The 15302-nt window shown below is 33.1% G+C and overlaps 3 protein-coding genes across 3 annotated transcripts; all 3 read right to left on the minus strand.

The window, feature by feature from the left end:
* Window positions 1-2526: 2526 nt before the first annotated feature.
* On the minus strand, window positions 2527-5517 carry LOC100854266 (uncharacterized). Its single transcript, XM_059741911.1, is given in 3 exon segments — window positions 2527-3228; window positions 4148-4596; window positions 5478-5517. Coding segments are annotated over 3 exon segments (1035 nt in total). The 3' UTR covers window positions 2527-2682.
* Window positions 5518-5557: 40 nt separating this feature from the next.
* Window positions 5558-6355, minus strand: LOC132254894 (protein VAPYRIN-like). Its single transcript, XM_059741912.1, has 2 exons — window positions 5872-6355; window positions 5558-5788 (listed from the first exon to the last, which is right to left on the minus strand). Exons 1-2 carry the CDS (start codon window positions 6353-6355, stop codon window positions 5616-5618), a joined length of 657 nt encoding a protein of 218 aa, XP_059597895.1. The 3' UTR covers window positions 5558-5615.
* A 5743-nt stretch (window positions 6356-12098) lies between these two features.
* LOC100252974 (transcription factor ORG2) lies at window positions 12099-14921 on the minus strand. Its single transcript, XM_002267949.3, has 3 exons — window positions 14608-14921; window positions 14155-14511; window positions 12099-12225 (listed from the first exon to the last, which is right to left on the minus strand). Exons 1-3 carry the CDS (start codon window positions 14899-14901, stop codon window positions 12142-12144), a joined length of 735 nt encoding a protein of 244 aa, XP_002267985.1. The 5' UTR covers window positions 14902-14921; the 3' UTR covers window positions 12099-12141.
* Window positions 14922-15302: the final 381 nt, after the last annotated feature.

A 15302-nucleotide genomic window follows, 5' to 3' on the forward strand; every position in this document is an offset into this window, starting at 1 on the left:
TCCTAATAGATGTAGATTTTTTTATTTTAGTTTGACTAATACCAACAACATACATTATTTTTATCTTATGCATTTTATCAATCCATTCACATGGATAATCATCTTAGTGCTTAGATGGCGAGCAGGATGAGACAGTATTTATTTTAGCATTAAGAAAGTGAGCAAACTAAACTATATATTTGGAACATCGCCTTAGCTAAGCTAAGATGAGACATATCATATTGTATGTGCTATCTATGACTATTAGAGGGAGTGATTGGATGGATCCTTACTCTGATACTATGTGAACCCTTATAAACTACTATGAAGTCTACTTTATACCTTTGAACCTAGGACTATGTCATGAAGTAAGGGCAAGATGTTGCTACATTAACATGTAAACCAAGGATCATGATTGATACGACCTAATGAATATGTTAGGAAAGTGGTCAAACCTAAATGAATTGGCATGAGTGGTTAGGAAAGATTGTTAGTAACACACCACCATCTATAGCTCATAGTCTAAACAGTTACATTAACTTTGTGTTCGATAGAATTATGAGTACAAATATGTAATATAAGTTGGGGTTAAGCATTTTTAATTTAGATATGACTCATTAAGGGGTTTTTAAAGGTGCTTGAATTGGTGTGATTGACAAGTCTGGGGTATAAACGAGATATTTTATTTTGAGTGATGTGTTGTGCTAGTGAGATGGACACTTAGTGTAAGCACTCCCACAAGTCTGGGATATAAACAAGATATTTCATTTTGAGTGATGTGTTGTGCTAGTGGGATGGACACTTAGCATAAGCACTCCTACTTTACAGGTTCTTGTCATGTCACATGCTCCATTTTCTATATGAAGAAAAGGACTTGATACAAGATTAAGAGAAAAGAGAATCCAATGTGGATGAACGAGAAATGTTAGAGTTTAAATTTTCTTTTTAAACTTGTTGTCCACATGTGGGTTAAAAGAAAGGAGGATGAATAAGTAGATAATAGTCCATGAAATTCAAAATTTGTTTTTGAATTAAATTGGTTAAAAACATAATGGAGATAATTATCCATCCAGTTTAGAATCCTTATTTTTCACCAATAAGGTTGCCTATAAGACTCATTGGTGAGTCCAACAATCTTTTTTTCTCTAGAAGATTTGAGCTTCTCCATCTCTCCTTTTATTTTCTCTCAATCAAGTTTTTCTTGGTGTCCACTTACACTTTGAATCTAGAGGGTGGAGTAATAACAAACTCTAGTAGTTTCTTCGAAGAAGGAAGTTACCAACATTAAAGACCGTAATTCAAGTTACAAAGATCTTTCACTGGTATTTATCTAGACTATAATTTTAACTTTTATCTTACAAAAACAATTTTCTTTATATCCTCTACTGGATTAAGAATTGTTTGTATGTTATTAACTCCACTAAAAATAATGATACCTCTACTAATTCATCAATGAGATTGTATAATAATAGAAAAACTTGGAGTTTGTAATTAGCGTATTCATGACGCAACTCTCTTTCCCATTTGACAACTACCACAAATAAAAGACTTTGTAGAACAAATTTGAGATAGCAGTAACTTTCTTAATTAGCTTCTACTACCTTTAAAAGTTTGGAGTGAGGATGTCTTATTCTTTAATGTCAAATTTCTAAAGAAGCTATATAGTAAGTCAATATTTATCATAAAAATAAAACTAAATTAAGAAAATTAATAAAGCTAGAAAATGAAAAGCCACGAGAATACCCTTTTGCAACTACAATTATTTGATAGCATAGACCCTAGAAAAAAGATAATATACACCATACAAAAATCTCAAAATCATGTTCTTCTTAAAAAAATTACCTTTATAAAGGAGAGATGAAAGTTCACAAATGAGAGATACAAGTGGATTTTCTCTTACATGCATGAAGAAGGAGGTATAGTCAAAAAAATAATCCGGTTTGAAAAAGGAAATGCAAAATAAGGGTCATAATAAATGGGGAGATGAACTGGTATCAATAGACATAGACATACAAGAGGAATGAATGGGTATAAACTCAAAAGTCATCACAATTTATTGTAGGGGCAAAAACATTGGCATACAAGGACAATGATTGGTAATGAATTAAAAAGTAATTACAAATTATTGTTGGGGTTTTTTAGGCTAACATGAGAAAGAAATTTTTTGAAGAGGCATTATGGGTACAACATTCTGCAAGCCTATTTAATTTAAACAACATTTTTCATGTTTATATTATTTATCTAATTTAACTTAGAAATATTTTTAATTTTATAACAACATTATTAAAAACTATATTATAATCATCAAAATAGTGCAATAAATATATCATCTGTGTTGACTATTTTTTTAAAAGAGTCAAAAGAGCATATCCAATTACTGATATTAATTAAGTTTTGGTGTATGGGGAGAGGGGAAGAGAAGAATATCAACTTCATTCATGAAATTTTAATAAACGAAGCATGAGATAAGGGATCTTAAAAGCACTAACAAAAATGGCCATAATTAAATAAAATACATACGAATAAATGATAACCCACAAACTCGACTCCTGGCCTGGCCCCAAGGAGGTTGGCTTTTCCAGGAGGAAATAAATAAAAATTCACCCTGAAGCTAAAAAAGAGAAGGCAAAATCATGAACGCGAGGCATCGTCCTCCAAACCGGGCGGTGGCACATTGCTAAAAATAGCACATATGAGATCAAGTTACAGGGGAAACTGGGCTACAGCCAAAAAAGTTGCTGGCGGGCAGGTTACTGCATATACTGGGAATGCTGCAATTTTGAGTTCATCTTTGAGCACAAAGAAGTGGCCAGCGCAGAAAGAGACCAAGATCGCCGCTATGGATATGAAAAGAGAAGTTAATCCAGCCAAAAGCTTTCTGGGCAACTCTTTGCCAAAGTCTTTTTCTTCGTACCTGGATGTGAGAATTGCAAGAAACGTGACAGTGGAGGTGGCCAAAGAGCAAAGAGCAATGAGTGATGAAATTGCAAAGATACCAAATGCTAGCTGCTACTTAAGATTCGGTTTTCCACTCCCCTCCTTGGTGCCGCCCGGTACAGCAGTTGATGTGGCGAAGGCAACTGTTGCAATGAGTGTTACTACCAACGAGCATGAGGTGGCTGTGTTATTTAGCCATTGCCCACCCTTTTGCACCAGATCTCTGTGTTCACGGGTGAAAATCTGCTTTGTAGACTTGTTTTCATTGTTGTGGAAACGGAAGAAATTTGGTGGCATGGACTTCTTCACATACTGCCATAAAATGTAAGTAAATTAGTTAGTGCATAAAAGGAACATAGGATATGAAGAAAAAGACCCAAGTAGTCAAAAGTAAGCCAAGGCGTGTAGTACGTAATGTGTAGGAGCCCAAAACTTAGTTGAAGATGGTGCTTTCTTCAAGGTTAATGTTGATCAAAGATGGCACTTGTTAGATATTGGGAGGTGTCTCAAACTTCTAATTAGAACATATATATATATATATATATATATATATATATTTCATAAAAGGAATATTATATAGAATGTTTTTTATAAGTTTATATGCTATTGTAAATATTAGATTCCTTATATTCCTATATAAATATTCTAAGCCTTTTATAGGGAAAAGTCATGAGAAGGAGATGAACTTGTGAGGACTATACGTAGTGGATAAAAATGTGAGGAAAGAGCGAAAGATATTCGGTGGAGAAAGAGGGCTCACCAGGGTGTAAATGTAAGAAAAAGTGAGAGACACTTGATGGAGTAAAATATATAGTCCATAGTACTTTAGGGTAAAGATACAAAGAGTGAAGAAAAGTGAGATGTTTCAAAACTCAATAGTTGTATCTAATTTTATTTTTTATGATGTTCTTTATTATATAGTGGAATGTTTTTTCTCATCTATGAAGATAAGCATGATAGGTCAAACCACATTAAAACGTTTCTATGTGGTTTGCTTTATTTTTTTTTTTTTTTTTTTTTTGTCATTCTATTAATATGTTTATGTTGACATTTTCGCATGTACAACAAGTGGTATCAGATCTTCCACACGCACAACATTATAGACATTAAAATTGTCCGAAAAAAAACACAATAACAGGCTAAAGGATAAAGAAACTTTGCCTTGATCTTATACCTTTCTTGAGGTGAATAAAGAGTTAAAATATCATGAAAGGAATATAATGTCTCATACCTCATACCATTTGACTTCCCATTGCATTTGCAATGCAACACCAGGAGTGACCCAAGGCCGATAATCTGCAAACATGGCAGCCAGATGCAATGCACTGTTGCCTTTATTATCAACTGCACCAAATACACTATCTTTCACAATATTTCTCTTCAGGAAGAGCTCATACACATGGGGGTGCCTATTCTCCACCGCCAATAGCACTATATTCTTCTTGTTGGAGTCTATGTCATGAATTGCCATGGGGTAAAGATCAAGGATTCTCTCCACCATTTCTTTGGTACCATTCTTTGCTTTAATCAATATTGGTGTTTCCAGTACTCCCATCCCTTCAGTTTTCATCTTGGTTTCCAAGAGAAGCTCATCATCCAATTTTTTGGCAGCTTGACCTGCTACAATTATTGGTTCGGCGCTGGCTTTATCCAGCCTGGGCAGTAGAGACCAGTTGGGATCTGTTACCAGGTTGAAAATTTAAAATTTCAGCATGTGTAGACCAAAACCAAATAATGAAAATTCAACAGGATTTGTTTGGATAATATTAATAATTAAAAATATTGTGCAATCCTATGCTAGAATATCCAGAACAACGAAAAAAGTGATAAGCTGGGAATGGTTAGAATTAGATATGAATTGCATTTATTCCTAGTATAACTCTAAGAAAACCTGTTGCAACAATATTAGAATAAAAAGTTTATATTAAGCTTTCCATTTTACTCATAACAACAAAGATTTATCCTTATGATTATCATCGGCTTTTAGGACACAACTACACACCACCCAATTGATGTTTAGAAGTTTCAAAATTTTCTTTCTTAATTACATGTAGCAGTAGAATGATAATTAATTTACCAACATAGCATTGGTAGGAAGTTGATATATGATTGGTAAATACTCTTGTAAAGATCAGGAACATCTTAAGAAAAAAAGGAGGAAAGTCCATATGAATCACCAATATATTCATCTACTTTTGCTGCATGCAGACTAAGCTACAATGTATGCATTTACCACATATGTGCTTTTTGAAGCATCAATCTGGATTATAAAGAAAAGGCAGCCACATGTCAAAATTAATGTTGGCATCTCCAACTGCTTGGAAAGTTAGTTATTTGATGATAGTAGAATTCCATTCACCCACCTGTAAATACATTAATGTTTAGACAAATATGACTATAAAGAAAACAATTCCATTCACCCACCTGTAAATACATTAATCTTGCTCCAAAGCACTCGCAATAAGTCAATACGTGTTTGTTTTTTAGAGTTCTTGTCATCTCCAAGTGGGCGGTCGACCTCAGGGACAAGTATACCTTGAAAAATGGTAAAGGCGATTTACATATCGATACAGCAATTAAAATGAGTACGTAGTAACACATTGCTCACAGCAGAAATTAAACTCGTGTGGTTTGTTTTGATAGCAAAAATAAAGGTGTACGAGGGGTATTCACGGATTTCAACACTGCTAACATTATGATTAGGTTGGTTGGGAATACTTACAATGATAAATGAGTTTGTCAACCGGACTGAGGTGAGTTCCACTTCTGAATGCAGTATGCTTATTTGCCAGTAAATGGAGAGGGCTGGCTCCCCTGTCGCTGATGGTGTTAACAAGATCTTCGTACTGTTGAGCCATTAAATATGCCAATTCTGTCAAGAACAACCAAAGTGTTCACTAAAAATATTCAGAAATGTATATAAAAGCATATTTGGACATATACGCCCAAGACTACTGGAGTGTCCTCCAGCGATGGCACAGTGAAGAATTGTTTCACCATTTTTGTTCCGAAGCTTCCCATAAAATTGGGCTCGGCTGCCAGACATATCCAGGAGGCAAAAGAAAGCGCCAATCTTTCCATGGCGAGCAGCCACGAAGAGAGGAGGTTCGAGTTCTTTGTTGCAAACACCCACGAGGTATGGATGGCCGCAAGCAATGTGTAAGCACATTGAAACATTTCCTATTGCTACTGCCAAATGGAGAGGGGTATCCCCTTGCTCCTTTTTTATGTCGAGAACATCCTTTTGGTTACCAATAACCTGCACTAGTTTTTGAACAATGCTTTCTTGACGATCCAAGACAGCTATATGGAGCGCTGTGTTGCCTTTCGTGATCTCTTCCCTGCCGGCCCAGGGCTGGTCCTCGTATATCGTCACCACTGCTTCCCAATCTCCTTCCATGGCTTTTTCAAATAAGTATCTCCTGTCTGATTCACTCATTATTGGAACATTCCAATGCTTCCATCCATCTCGTAACAACTACAAGGAAAAGACAAGAGGTGTACAGAGAAGAAGCTGCTCAGTTTCTACTCTATGACAATGTTCTTCGTGTGGCCCTCTCCAATAAATTGAAGGTAGCTAGCTAGATACTTTGCCCCAGATCTGGGATTAGAACAAGGGAGACCCCATTAAAGATGTGCCTGGCCATGTGAAAGAGCAGCCTTTGTGTCTGAAAAAGTGAACATATAAAATGAAAACTAATCAAATCATATTGTTCTCTAATCACGCAATCTCTAAGATGCCTAACCCTTTTGTTTTCTCACCACTTTTTCAAGGCACTTCAGCATCTTGCGGAACATTTATTGGCATTAGGATTTTATTTCTATATTACTGAATAGCATTGCCTTTTTCCTGTGGAGCCCAGATAGATAAAAGAGCAAAAGAAAAGAATTACAGAAATAAAAAATCAAAAAGAAAAGGAACGATTCTCATCTCTTTTTGATATTATAATAATTTAACTTAGAATCAGCTAGGAACATAGTACCGAGAAGCAGAGAAAAGCAATATTTTCAAAATCAAACCTGTTGTTGAACCAGAAAAATTGCTAGGTCAGGATGAACAAGCTAGCACCTTGGGAGAAGTTTGAATTTAAGCTTAGTCCAGCAAAGGAAGGCTCAAAACTGTTGGGAGTTTCATCACTATTCTTGTGATAATGATAAAAGAATCGGAGGCAATATGACCAATTTCTTACAGATTTGACACCATATAGGAGAGCGATTATGCTGGTTGTTGAACCAATCCGGGCATTGTTGCTGCTGAACTTGAAACTGTTTATAACGTAGACACAAATTTGAAACTTAATAAATTAGTTTCAACAAATGCAGTGGCATATAAACTTCACTTTTGACTTCAAACAAAGCCGTTTTCACTGACTATTATGCATGGTTACTTGCTTTACTTCTATGCATTTTATTTTATTTTGAACTTCAAAACTCTAGTCACATGTTATAGAAATGTAACAGATAAATAAGGAGATTATGGAGATCCAGAGAGTGACTAGCCCTGTGGGGCAGATGCAGCTAAAGAGCCTGATTGAGGCCCATGTTGTAGATACAGTACTTGGTTCTTCATGATTGAAAATAATCCCTAAGCCTTTTCTAAGCATTTATCCCTCCCAATCTGTGGCACTCTTAATATGTGCCTCGGTTCTGTACGTTATATTTAATGTGTGAAGGAAAAAACTTGAAGTAGCAAAGCCTTTTGGCTACTGCTTCCACCCAGTGAAGAAGACACCCCCAGAAACAGATTCTAGCCAGGTGAAGTTGCAGTCAGCATATATATACTGCATGAGCAAAAAAATAAAATCGATGCTGGATGTGCATTTGAAATGCTGATCTTCCATTGATGATTGGATTCAGGAAGAAGTTAGACCAATGAATCCCTTCAAAAGATGGGATTTGGAACAAAATATTGCCGCATTTTGCATGGTAATTCTTTTTCATGCTCAGGTGCATGCACCAAATACATGCAGTGACATTCATGTTATTTTATGACAATACAATTCACATTAAACGATCAAATTTCTGAATTGGGTTTTGTTAAGTTCTATTTCCAAACTCCATCCAAACCACTATGGTTATTTGTAAATATGCCTATTAGTTATGTTATTTAATGAACTTGAATATATTATTGTTATTAGCTCTATGCATTTCCAAAGCTCTCCGAAGTTGAAATTTGTTTGAATTTTCGTGATGGTTGATTGCATCCCATTAAGTGGTTGAAGTGTTCATTAAGGATCCTAAATATATGTGCCACTTTTAAAGGTAAAGACAATAAGTGTTGATTAGTGTAAGACCTACGAGAGAGTAAGGATGGCAATGGAGCGGGTTTTTTCGGGTACCTGCCCCGATTATATATAAAATTAATTTTAAATTTTAATTTAATTTAAAATTTTGAAATTAATTTAATTTAAATTTTATTTTACTATTTTTAATATATAGACAATAATAAAATATTTTTAATAAAACAAGTTATAAAAAATATAATAATTTAATTATTTAAAAAATATATTTATTTTAATGTAACTAAAAAATTTAAAAAAAAAATAAATTAAAAAAAGAAAGTTAAATAGGGCAGGGTAGGGCAGGGCAGTTATGAGAATTTATCATACCCGTCCTATTTAATTTTTTAAATGGAACGGAGATGGGAATCGTTTTGAATAAACAGGACAAGGTTGGGATGGGGGTGACCCGTTCTAAACCCATCCTATTGCCATTCCTACAAAAGAGGAGAAAATATGTAGTTAATCTCTCGTAACTAATGAATTTATTCTACAATATGTGGTTTTTATATTTATAAAGTTTTTTGAAGGCTTTATAGTTAATTCCCGAGTACATAGCATATTCATATGGGATTAATTACTCCTTATTTTATTTATTGAATATAGTTTATATATTGAATAAAAACAAAGACTATCCATTCACTCCCATGGATAAGTATTGCATCCCTACCCTATTCCTAATCAATCATGCCTAAAGAACTGAACATGATAAAAGGAGTCATATATTCCATATAGTCTCAATCATATCGAATATACTCTTCCATATGTGAATGTAGGACAAAGGATGAAATATGAGTGATTCCCAAAATATTGATAATTAAAATTTATGAAAATATAAAAAATATTAGATAGAGAAAAAAAAAATGGAGGAAATCAACCAAAGCTAATAGAGATATTGAAAAAAAAAATTCTAAAAAATAATTAAAAAAATAATAATTAGATATATATATAATCATTAAGATGGTTATCATGATAATTTTTATTTTTTTAACAAACAGTTTAATGAAATTAAAATTTATTTACTCATTAAAATTTTATTTTTAATATTTTATTTTTTATTATTACAAAAGTAGTGTTTAAGTTTAAGGGAGCTGACTAAATTAGTGTTATATTTTACTCGGATTAATAATATAAATGAAACTTATTTAAGGGATAAAGTCCTCATCATGTTCCAATAGAGGCCAGAAGTTGTAGGAAAATCTTCAATAAAATCACCAAGATGATGGTAAAATACACCAATATAACATCCACATCATTATATATGAGTGATTTAGGCTAGTAAAAATTTCGATCGATTAAATTTTTTTAAAATTTTCTTGAAATATTAGTTGGTGTGTTCCTGAAATTTCAAACCTTACACTGCCCATATTAGTATTTTAATTTTATATATTTTTAAAAATAGAAAAGTTAGAACCTTTGTATAATATGGTTGGAACTTAACTTAGAAAAGATATGATTTTAAAATATTATTTTAAAATATAAATACAAAAAAAAAAAATTTACTATCTTAAATTTCAAAAATTTTAATTCAATTTTCAATTATAGATCATTACTTTTATAAAAGTTTTAAATTTCATAGATGTGTTGGAAAGTAATAAACAAACAAACAAATATTTTAAGAAATAATTTTTCTATAATTGATTTATCATGGAAAAATAAATAATAAATATAATTAAAATTAACTTAAAATTTATATATTTGTAAATTATTAAATTTTTATTAAAAAAAATTAAAATATATTATCATTTAAAAAAACAAATATTTTATATTTTAGAACAGAAAACTATTTTAAAAACCAATTAGTAAATAGGGCTTCGGTTTCCTCATTTTCATATCAATAATCTCTAATTTAATTTGATACTAAAATTTTGTTTATCATATGTGGTAAAGCATCATCAATTAATGTCGTTGAGAAAATAACAAGGACATTAGAGCAGTGTGTTTGTAAGATAATGAAAAGATTTTTATATTTATAAATCACACTAATAGATCACAATAATGTTGTAGTCATATAGTGCCATTGCAAAATGTTCATTGATCCTCTTTCATATTTGTTTGTATTTTGTACAGTTTTCCAACATCTTTAGTTTTTAATAATGTTTTTAGAATTGAACCAAACATTGAACCGAAAAAGTTATCGATTCACAATTCACTGGTCGGATCGATGGTCGGACCGCGGTCGAATCGGTGACGTCATAAATATATAATTTATATTTTATTAAAATTAAAAATAATTTTAAAATATTTTAAATATGTATAATTAAAAATTAATAATATTTATGATATTATTTATTCATTTTTATATAAATGTATTAATATTTTAAATTTATTAAACAAAATATATGTTATTTAAATATGAAAATATATTGAAAATGGTCAAATAAATTGTATTTAACTATTTAAGTATCTTCACATATTGAAAATGAAAAAAACATATGTAATTTATATATATAAATTATTTTTTGAAATAAATCCTAACAGCACATGGGAGCGGGGGGTTGGGGTGGGGGTAGGTGTTGCAGGTTACAACCGGGGGGGAATTGAATCACCCGGATCAATGGGAACAGGTCGGTTCATCCGATTGACCGGTCCAATTCCAATTCAACCTCTTTTTGGGCTAATTGATCGGACCAGACCAGAACCATGACTGACCGACTGTCGAACAGGCCGATCTGATCCGATTTTTAAAACCATGGTTTTTAATGTAACAGTCAAAAGTCAAAAAATACAGGGTTGAATTTTATTTTAGTTTAAGTAGAATTTTCCACTTATTTTTAAAGTACTTGATACCTTTCACACACATAATACATTTGAATAATGACCTTGTTTCTTTCTAGAGTGTATATAAATGGGTCATCCTTGGATTACCTTGAAAGCTATTGATTTTTTTTTTTTTACCATTATTAGCTTTCTAACCAGACCCACATGGACCACAAGGGCTTAAGATATTGATTAGCCAAGTAAAATTGATTGGTCGGGGTCTTGATGAAAGGGCTTTGTTTTTGAAGACCCCTGCTCTTTTTTGCTTTGCTTCTTAGCGTGATATGTATCACCCTATGTACTTTGTTACCCTTTTGTTACACTCTATAAATATATTTTTGTTTGCACCAAAAATGAAAATGGCATGGGGCAACATGTGAACTTATTTTACTTATTCTTCTCAGCGTCCTTGTAAGTCTAACTTGATTACCATATTTTGTTTATTCCTCTTATTCAAATTCCTTTACGTTTTTTTCAACTTCAATTAACAATCTTTTTGAGCCTTTATCCTATGGAAAATTCATTCTTGATCCTCTTTGGTAGTAGGTTTTGATTGTATAAGACTAACATTTGGGATTTTGTACCTTTACCATCTAGTAAGAGTACAATTGTTCTTGTTGGGTTTTTAAAATTAAAACCAAGTCTAATGGTTTGATTGAGTGGTACAAACCTTGATTCTTTGACCAAGGGTTCAACAAATAACATGACATAAATTATGAGCAGATCTTTGCTCCTATTACAAAGATAATTACTGTTTGTACTCTTATTGTAGTAGCCTTTTTCTGTCAATGGGATATATCTCAGTTGGATGTCAAAAATGTTTTCTTGAATGGTGTTCTTTAAGAAGAAGTCTATATGTTCCCACCTCCTAGTGTTTCGCATAATCCTAGAGAAGTTTGTAGGGTCAATAAAATTGATTGGTTAAGGCATTGGTGAAGGGACTTTTGTTTTTTAAGCGCCTTGCTTTTTTGCTTTACTTCTTGGGGTACTTTGTAGCAACCTATGAGCTTTGTTACCTTTTTCTTAGGCTTTACTAATATACTTTGGCTTGCCTACAAAGAAAAAAAATGACATGGGCAACATGTGAAATTATTGCATATTTTTCTATATTTTTCTATATTAATTTTCTATACATGTGCTTCCTCCATTACAAAAACTCTTTGGTTAGCTTGTTAGAGCCTACGTTTCATGGAAAAGCCTCTTTCCTTTCACACAATGAAAGTAGCTTCTCACTCAACAACTCACACTCCATTCCTTGAGTTCCTTCAACCTGCAGACAAAGTGTGTTAATTAAATGGTCAAATTCAGTGATAAAATCAATACATGTAATAAAAATTTACAAACATTTGTTTAAGGTAAGTTGTATGTGTAGGTGGCTTTTCTTAATAAGGTATAGAAACCATTTTACTACGCACAATCTAATAATGCATGCCATTCACAACTATCTTTTGCAGCCCCCAAACTAATCTTAACTCTCGAATTGTACCAAGTACAAGGTAGCTATATGTATCTTGTCCTTTGAAAAGGTGAATCTCAATAATGGACTACACTTAGAGGAGGGGGGTGAATAGGTATTGTAGAACAATTTAAAAATTCTCCCAACAAAGATTACCTAACCTTAGACTTTCTCAATGTCAAGAAACTTCTCTTCCAACAACTTTTCAACAAAGCATAACATCTACAAGCAAGAATGTATGCACCAACACTTTCTCAACAATTTATAAATGCAATACACATGCAAATGCTTCAACAATCCTCGAAAATTAATCAAAAGAACAATTATCTCCTCAACTCATATCAATTTACTACATGATATCATTAACCAAAATGAGCAAAAAAATTATTAAGGATATTCCATGGATCATCACACTTATATCACCTCATATTTCTTCCATTCAACATATATGCCCAAGTAATCAATGATATCAAAAACAGAAAATAAATCAAAGAGTAAAGTGAGAGAAAGAGGCAATTAACACCGGATTTTAACATGGAAAACCTCCAAAGAGATAAAAAACCATGGGCCTATCAACGATCGAAAACATCCACTATGAAGAATAAAAGTTGAATACAAGGTTTTACCTAACTCAAGCCAACCAATTCTTCCCAGACCACTTGACTAGTACCTTTCACTTTTAGCTTCTCACTTTCTTCTAGAGCACACTTGAAGTCCACATCAAGCTCGATCTCGGCCTCTTCTTAAATCCACACAAGAAGAAAATGGGTTTGCACCCAAACCCAAATAGAATGAGAGATTGAGATATGAATGAAGGAATGAATCAACCCATTTATTGCTCAAGAAAATCCATTAAAAACTAGTTTGGAAAACATTAAGGTTATGTTTGGTTCCTGGAAAGTACCAAGGAAAGAAAAAAAAATGTAAAGGAAAATGGTTTTCTCATATTTGGTTTCACTATAAATTTTTTAAAAGAAAATTAAATATAGTTAAAATTAGTTAGAAATTTATACATTTTAAAATTATTTAATCTTTATATAATGGAGGAAATTAAGTGAAATGAGTTTAAAGAAATATATAAAAATAATTTATTAATTTTAAATCTATTTTTTATTTTCCTTCATTTTTTCTTTCCTTCCACTTTTTCTTTCCCTCACATTTTCCCTCAAAATTTCCGGGAACCAAACATAGCATAAAAGAATTGGATTTTCTTTGCAACCAAAAACCCCCAAATTAGGAAAAGAGATGAGAAAATGAAGAACACATGGAGTGCCTGCAACTATCTCCACAGTTGCTGCAATCTCTTCCCAGAAAATGAGAGAAGTTTGTATTTAAAGTGTAAAAAGAAGCCCTTAATCTAATGGCTGAAATTTGATCTTAAAAACAAGTTAGTTGGATCGAGCTACCCCTACACCTTGATCAATCCAAAAACAAGGGAATAAAAGTCTTGCACCAAAAACTATTTCTCTCAGCTTTCTTAACTCATTTAAAGATGAAAAACAGGGTTGATTCACATTCAATCACCACACACTCGACTACATACCTCAACCTCTTAGCAAAGTCTTAATCTTCAAAGTCAAGTAGTCCGAAGAGGAATCGGAAAGCCGAGTTAAGGGACACTTAGGAATTTTGTCTAGAATTGCCAACCCAGCTAAACACTCACATCCTCTAAATTATAAAACTATAAAAATTAAGGGGTGAGAAAGAAAAACTAATAAGAAAAAATATGGAAAGGAAAAGTACCTGAAGATGTAAGTTGTAGAAGACCCTCCCTCCAAAGGACTCAAAAGATGATGCATTGATTACAAGAAGCCCATCCTCCTCCAAATTTAACAAAACCTCAGAAAGTGGACTCTCATGGACCTTAAATGTGGATATCTGAACCACAATTTCCCTGTCACTAAGCCTTCTTGCTGAAACAGCAGATAAAGAGCTTCCAAGTGTGCCATTTCTTTGATTTTCTAGGTGAATTAGATCTCCTTCCCTAGAAATCTTTGATAAAAACTCTTCTTTCTTTTGGATCAGTCTCTCCACTTGCCGTTGCAGCTCTGGTATGTATTTTAGCACACATGAAACTGTCGAAGGAATGCTTAATTTCTTCTGCAAAAACACCACAAAATTGTGAAAACTATGTCTTAAAGGCCTACAAAACTTAGTACCGCTTTCTAGAATCACTGTCAAACATGCTCTTAGTACCACTTGATCAGCTGATGGAAGTAGTGAACGCAGAGAGGAGTACAAGCTGTTGATCTTCTTCCGACGATCCCGCACACTGACGTTGTGGTTAAGTTTCTTAACCATCGTGGGATTACCACTAACTGCTGCATATGGGGTGGAGCAATTGAGTTCCACTTGTGGCTGAGATGAGGGCAAGTGAAGAAACGATTCTGAAGTTTCTGTTTCTCCATATATGTAGTTCTGTGCATGGCTTATGGGATCCTCCAAGGGCCATCCAAGGGTTGGAAACAATGGAGGGGAGAATGCTAACATTGTGGATTCCTTTGGGGGTGTTAAACTTGAGTCTGATAAAGAAAGTGAGATGATCTTTACAAGTATATATACAAACTACCCAATCTACCTCACCATCTATTTGATTAATATATGGAGGGAGAAGATATTATAAGTTTATTTATCTGGAAATTGAGAATGACTTATTATTATTTTGGTTGGAATTGCTGTTTATTAGATTGATGGAGAAAACGACATCTTATTTTTTAAGCCCATGTAGTTCTAACCCTCACTAGTTGAGCTGGTAATTCCATTAAATCTAAGCAGCTCGTGCCTAACATGTAATGAAATTCGACCAGAATGTGTCGACACATGCCTGCACATGTGTATAGAGCAATTACCCTTTTGAAGACTTGTGAAAATTATATCCCGGTATCCAAAGG

The sequence above is a fragment of the Vitis vinifera genome, chromosome 13 (assembly GCF_030704535.1).
Source record: "Vitis vinifera cultivar Pinot Noir 40024 chromosome 13, ASM3070453v1".
Lineage (NCBI taxonomy): Eukaryota > Viridiplantae > Streptophyta > Magnoliopsida > Vitales > Vitaceae > Vitis > Vitis vinifera.